This window comes from Chanodichthys erythropterus, chromosome 10 (assembly GCF_024489055.1).
Source record: "Chanodichthys erythropterus isolate Z2021 chromosome 10, ASM2448905v1, whole genome shotgun sequence".
Classification (NCBI taxonomy): domain Eukaryota; kingdom Metazoa; phylum Chordata; class Actinopteri; order Cypriniformes; family Xenocyprididae; genus Chanodichthys; species Chanodichthys erythropterus.
Genome location: NC_090230.1, coordinates 42,418,109 through 42,424,108, shown reverse-complemented (window position 1 = coordinate 42,424,108; position 6,000 = coordinate 42,418,109). Strand labels below are relative to the sequence as shown.

The window sequence follows — 6,000 nt, the reverse complement described above, 5'->3', positions numbered from 1 at the left end:
TTGATATAGATGAGAGATGTTCAGTTCCAACTTGCTCCAACACCTGCCTGGAATCTTCCAGTGATCCTACAGACCTTGATTAGCTGGTTCAGGTTTGTTAAGGTTGGAGCTAATTGCTGCAGAAAGATGGACACCCTTGGGTTATTATTTATTTATTACATAAACATTCCAGAAACATTTAGAAACTTATTCAGTTCTGTGGGTAAAAAAAAAAAAAAAAACATTAAGTTGCAACAGTTCTTGCACATGCATTTTCTGCAGATATCGTTGTGATAGCATTCTAAAGTAATGCTGTGACAGAGTTTTGCACTTATCATGGGCCGTTCACACAGAACGTGTTTTTCCTTTCCATTGCGCTACTTTTATATTGTTTTTCTACGTAAACGCTCTAGTTGGAGGTGTATGACTGTTGCGCTCGCGTCTTGCACGACACAGCGTTCTAAAAACGCAGCACTCAAGTTAAAATCAGTTCAACTTTTAAAAAATGCATCTCGAGACCTTGCGTTTTTTCCCCATTCCACTGTCCGTGTCTTGTGTTTTTCAAAGCAAAACCTCTATAGGCTACAGCTTGATAGTCAGAGTAGTCTTATTACAGAATTAATGACTCTTATGGGTTAGTTATATTACTTATGTTATGAATAAAAAAATAAGTAAAAAAAAACTGTGCAGTTGGATTCCCGGTTTAGTGGGAATAGGCTATAGCGTATCAAGTATGGTCCGAATAATGAATGAATGACTCAAATGAGAGTGAATCCTTTAAAAGTTACTGACTGGTTGTTCAGATCACAACATGTAGTTAAAGAAGCAGTCTGTACCTTCCACAGACTGCAGCTTTAAATACACATTATGCAATTTGTCAGCACATGTAATTGCATGAAATACATTACTACATGTTTGTTGTTTAATATAGGCTATAATTGTATTCCAAATGTTTATTCCTTAAAGTAAAATAATCATTAATGGAACCGTACCATAAAATGTTTTGGTAAAGACTGTTCAAATGGCTCATTATTTATTGTTATATTCTCCTTTCACTCATTGTCTTCAAGTGCATACTGCTTTTTTTCATATAACTACTTGTCTGCTGTTTTTCCTTATTTTCCTACCTCAGGCTAGTCTCAGGTGGGAGTTACTCACATTCGTTGTTTTTCTTATTCTTTACCCTCTACTAGTTTTATCCAACTCACTGTCTCTTTCTCCACACTTGTGTTTTCTTCATTCCTCTTCCCCACTCAGCCCTTTCTCCTTCTCAGCATCCAGTGTTGCCCTGGAAAAGGTAATTTCATGGCCCTCACTGGCGGTTCAGCCAGGTGGAAGTAGCGACGTGCCTGCAGTAACCTTAGAAACCAAAGATGAATGGTCACAGCCTTTAACGGTCGATGCTGACCTGCTTTGTCTTTGTTGCTGCAAACTTTATGCTTAATTTCTGAATAAAATTTAAAATTCTTTAAAACATAACTTTCAAAAACATCAATTTCAAGACAAACATATATAGCTCAGAATGTATTTTATTTTATTTATACAAAACAACAAGGACTACCAAAAAGTTAGTCAAAGGAACATAATTTTGGTTTTTTGAATGAAATACATTTCCTCACCATCTCCAAAACACTCCTTAAAAAAGACAAATACAATCGTTCACAACAGTCGTCAAATGACACTCTCTTGGCTTTGAAAAGAAAGGGGGAATGGGACCACATTCCTTTTGTGACCGCAACGATGGGGATTCACAGACGGAGACGAAACGGACAGACAGAAGCGTCCTCGGCCTGGTTAGGTCATTAGACTTGCTGTCTAGCTGGCTGGTCAAACAACACATATTGTGCTTTCTATTTTTTTGTTGTTCTCCAACACAACGAGAGTGCAATATTATTATGCTTTGAAATGCTGCTGTATACATTTCTACAAGAGGTTGGCACATTCAGACATTAACTTATCTATAATATCGGAGCTTTTAACATGATTTCATTTCTTCTTTCATGTATAAATACAATATACTCTTCTTTCCAGGCTTCTGGACCCCATGTAAAAAGCTTCAACGGATGATTATTTACAGTGACAGCGTGATGAAAAATGCCCCCGTGAAGGTCATAAATAACAATAATAACAATAATTAATAACATAATCAAAAGTCCCAGATTCATGTTCTGTACACTCGATCACTTTTCTTCGGTTCTTCTCTTCAGTTTCCGAACGAAAAAGGAGGGATGCCTAAGTCAAACTTCCTGCGTCTCACAGCCTTCCCTTATCTCATCTCCTGAAAGAGTAGAAAAGAAAAAAAAACAGGATTTTAAATCAACAGAATAATGTTTGACATAAATAATCATTTGAAAGTCTTGAGACCAGTTTGAACCAGCTTCTAAGATAGTTTTAGATGAACAATGCTGGTTTGCTACTGGCACAAGCTGGTTATTTTTGCAACTTGACCACTGTAAGACACTAAAACCTTCATGAAAGTGGCCAAAATATACCTTATACTGGTAACCAATAGTTTTAACTGGTCATTTAAACTGGTCAACCAGCTTAGCTGGTCTGCTCAATAGATAATTGTGGCCTTTCTCAGGACAAAAGAAAGGCTTTTTGGTTTGGTATGTCTATAGATGACTTAATGCAGCAGGGATTGTCCATCATGGGACGTGACAAGATCTGAGGACACAGAATAAAGGCAGACCCCTTCTCCCCTCTCTCCGTCAAGCACCTATTCACGCTCTCTGTCCGACTGGAAAGATAAGGCTAACCACCATGACAGGACGGAGTAACCCGAAACTCCCTCCCCGGGGAACGTATAGCCCTCTTTTATGAGGCCTGTCTTTTATGTTCCAGAGGGGGTAACCTGAGAAGAGGCCACACATTTGAGTAGACTCTTCTGTCCATATGGAGTGACCTCAGAAATGTGTAACCCAGTGCCCATCACAGAACTGTTCGTGTCTATAGGGAAACACTGTAAAAAGAAAAAAAATGTTATGGCCACTTTGGCCCATGTAACTAGTTCTTCTTAATTTCTCTGTTTGACTAAACTAGTTATAAATGGTGAGAAACCATCTTCTGATCATGAAAAGTATCATGGTATTAATATGCGTTTTGGACATTACTCAGTTATACAACATGCATAACCAAGGTATTTACCACCACTGTACATTTTTGCATAAGGAGAGGGATTGCATTGCAAAGATGTAAAATAAACCAAAAGAAGCCAAGTTAGTGATTTTACCTTGGTAAAAGGATTATGTACATATTTAATTACAAATACAATGCAAAATTGACAAAAAGGGTTAATAAATTACTACTACTACTACTAATACTAATAATGATTAATTATTAATTATAATGAAATCGTTCATTTAAAAGAAGGTATAAAAGGCAAAACCCCCAAACTATAGATATCACTCTGAGTAATCAGCTATCGGTATCGGTGGAGAAATTTAGTATGGGTACTAATAATATTTATTATAATTATATACAAACATGAATATTTCAACCAAATAATGCAGAATTAATAACAAAAACTATAATTATTATTAATTACAAGCGATACTTCCATCAAATAATGTAGAATTATTATTATTTATAACAAGCAATATATCTACCAAACAATGCAGACTCTTCACAGGATATTTTTACAGGTATATTTGCTTAGAATGGGTTTCATCCAGTTAGATTTTACAACTGGAACTCTTTTTGTATTTGAGAACTATAAAAATCGTTTTTTAGAGTGATCGTGCAAGTGTTTGATATGAGGAAAAAACACTTTACAGATAGATCAGTTGGTTGTAGCATCTCTTCTGTCGTCTGTTCTCTGAGCAGCGGGGAATGTACTTCAGAGGAAGTGTCTGATTGCTGGCTAAAAGTACTCTGTCTCCTCTGCTCTACAGAACACTCACATTATGTGCCCAACAGCCAGATGGATTCTCATCCACACTTAGTCAATTCTGTCTCACCAATGAATGAGTGTTAAGAAAAGATAAACTAATGCACATGTTTGTGAGCCTGTGTTTGACTAAGCTCAGCTAATGTTTAAGATTCGGGATTAGGGTTAGGATTTGGGAGGACGAGGATTAAATCTTGAGAGCATAGAACAATCAGTATTTTTGTCTTGAAATACTGTAAAAATATCTAAACATCCTTAGATGGATTTACTTTATCAAAACTGTGTAACATTTGATTTAAGCATAAAAAATAAATATTTATGCTGAACATTTTGCCTGTGTTACAAGTCTTAATATATAGTCTTATGCATTTTTTAATAAACCATAAGTATTTTTTATTAATGAAGTACAGTAAATATTTTGTTTTAAGGATTATTCAATATTTTGAATATATAAAAAGACAAAAAAATTTTCTGCAGTGTGAGATGTGTTACTTGGTCTTACATCATTTCTCTTCCTGCTCGTTCCATGCCCTCGTGATCCTGTTGACCCCCGTGATGATGAACTTCCTGTTGTGGAGCAATTGCTGGACATCTGACCCCGAGACAGGAAGTTGGGCTTGTTGTAAGGAATTAAATCATCCTCTGCTGAGAGCCACATAAACAAAACCATAATGTTAGGGGTCAATAAAAGTGTAATGTAAAGAGTATATAACAGTACACTTCTAGTGTGTGTGTGTGTGTGCACGCGTTTTTGTGACATGTCAGGACACAAATGTGTATAATGACATGGGTATGACATAGGTATTACAAGATGTGGTGACTTATGAGGACATTACCCCATGTCCAATGTTCCCTCTAAGCTGCGCGCGGCCGCGCACTTCTGAAGCCGCGGCCGCGCAGAAAAAATAATTGCCGTGCAGAGAACAGACATGAAAATCATGTGTGGGGAAATCCATTTGATTGTAGTAGCTTAAATGAGAAATAATTGCAGTGCTCTGGACAACCGCTAGAGTTAGAACCGGTGAATGCAGTTTAAGAGAACGATGTGAGCGCGTGTGAGCTGGCTGGCCCTGAGTCAAATCAGTCGCGGTAAGAATACTGTCATGTTTGCGGACTAAATACCTCAATACAAGAGGCAACGCGAAACGAAAAGAAATGTGAAATAAAACGTCAATAAAACAGAATGCTAACAAAACTCTGAGACATTTACAATCACACACTAACCACAGGTGTAGCTTGCAAACTCAAAATACATCAGTGATATACCTCAGTTTAAATAGATTTTTGTGTGTGTGGTGGTGGTGTGGGTTTCAGGGATGTTTAGATAACTATAAAAGAGTTAACGTTCACTTTTCTTAAACATATTTAGCTATCAGATCTGTTTAAATGCTTCAGTTTGTTTTCAATTTATAATATATTAAAACAAATGGAAGTATAATACTGTATAATAAATAATATAATACTGTATATCATTTTAAATACTTATCATATTTTATTATAGTATATTATAATGTAAGCCTAATAAAAAAATGATCTCAAGGGGATCGTTTAGGGCTCCTTGCCACGAAAAATCTTGAAACCTGGTATATAAAGCAATAAATGTAATTTTGATGGTTTAACACTGTCTGTTGCTAATAATTGACTGTACAAAAACACATTATGGTTGTTCCAAACCATCACTGTAACTGCTCATATTATATTATTATAAAGAATTGAACTGTCCTGCAGGAAGACAGAAATTATTTTTTAATATAATTTCTTGCTAAAGACTGGTACAGTTAACACAGCAATGTGAAAAAATCTCAAGTAACCTAAAATTATGCTTAATTTAGTGACTGAACTGCTTGTTCTCAAACATATTATTTAATAAATCACTAAGTTACGTCAAGGGTCAAATAAAATAGAAACGGCACATTAAAGTTAAATGTTACATTTGTATGATAAAACCATTTTTGTGTGTCTGTGTGTGTGTGTGTTTACGATCATTGTACAGGTCTGATATAAAGTATGTTTTTGCTCAGGTGGCCAAAATGTGCGCTCAACAGAGAAAAGTTTTGCTCAGCGAGAAAAAAAATTAGAGGGAACATTACCCATGTCCCCACTTTTCAAAAGGCTTATAAATCATACAGAAT

At 35.9% G+C, this 6,000-nt stretch overlaps 1 protein-coding gene across 5 annotated transcripts in view; it reads right to left on the bottom strand.

Moving 5' to 3' along the window:
• Positions 1–1,576: 1,576 nt before the first annotated feature.
• robo3 (roundabout, axon guidance receptor, homolog 3 (Drosophila)) overlaps positions 1,577–6,000 on the bottom strand; it is a 77,292-nt gene continuing 72,868 nt past the window's right edge. For 2 of the 5 annotated variants that reach the window (XM_067399256.1, XM_067399258.1), the window contains 3 exons: positions 4,371–4,513; positions 2,885–2,941; positions 1,577–2,257 (listed from right to left, as the gene is read on the bottom strand). In XM_067399256.1, coding sequence (XP_067255357.1) covers positions 2,246–2,257; positions 2,885–2,941; positions 4,371–4,513 — 212 coding nt within the window. In that variant the 3' untranslated portion in view covers positions 1,577–2,245. The remainder of the gene's footprint in view (positions 2,258–2,884; positions 2,942–4,370; positions 4,514–6,000) is intronic. The other 3 variants (XM_067399257.1, XM_067399259.1, XM_067399260.1) reach the window with 2 other exon arrangements.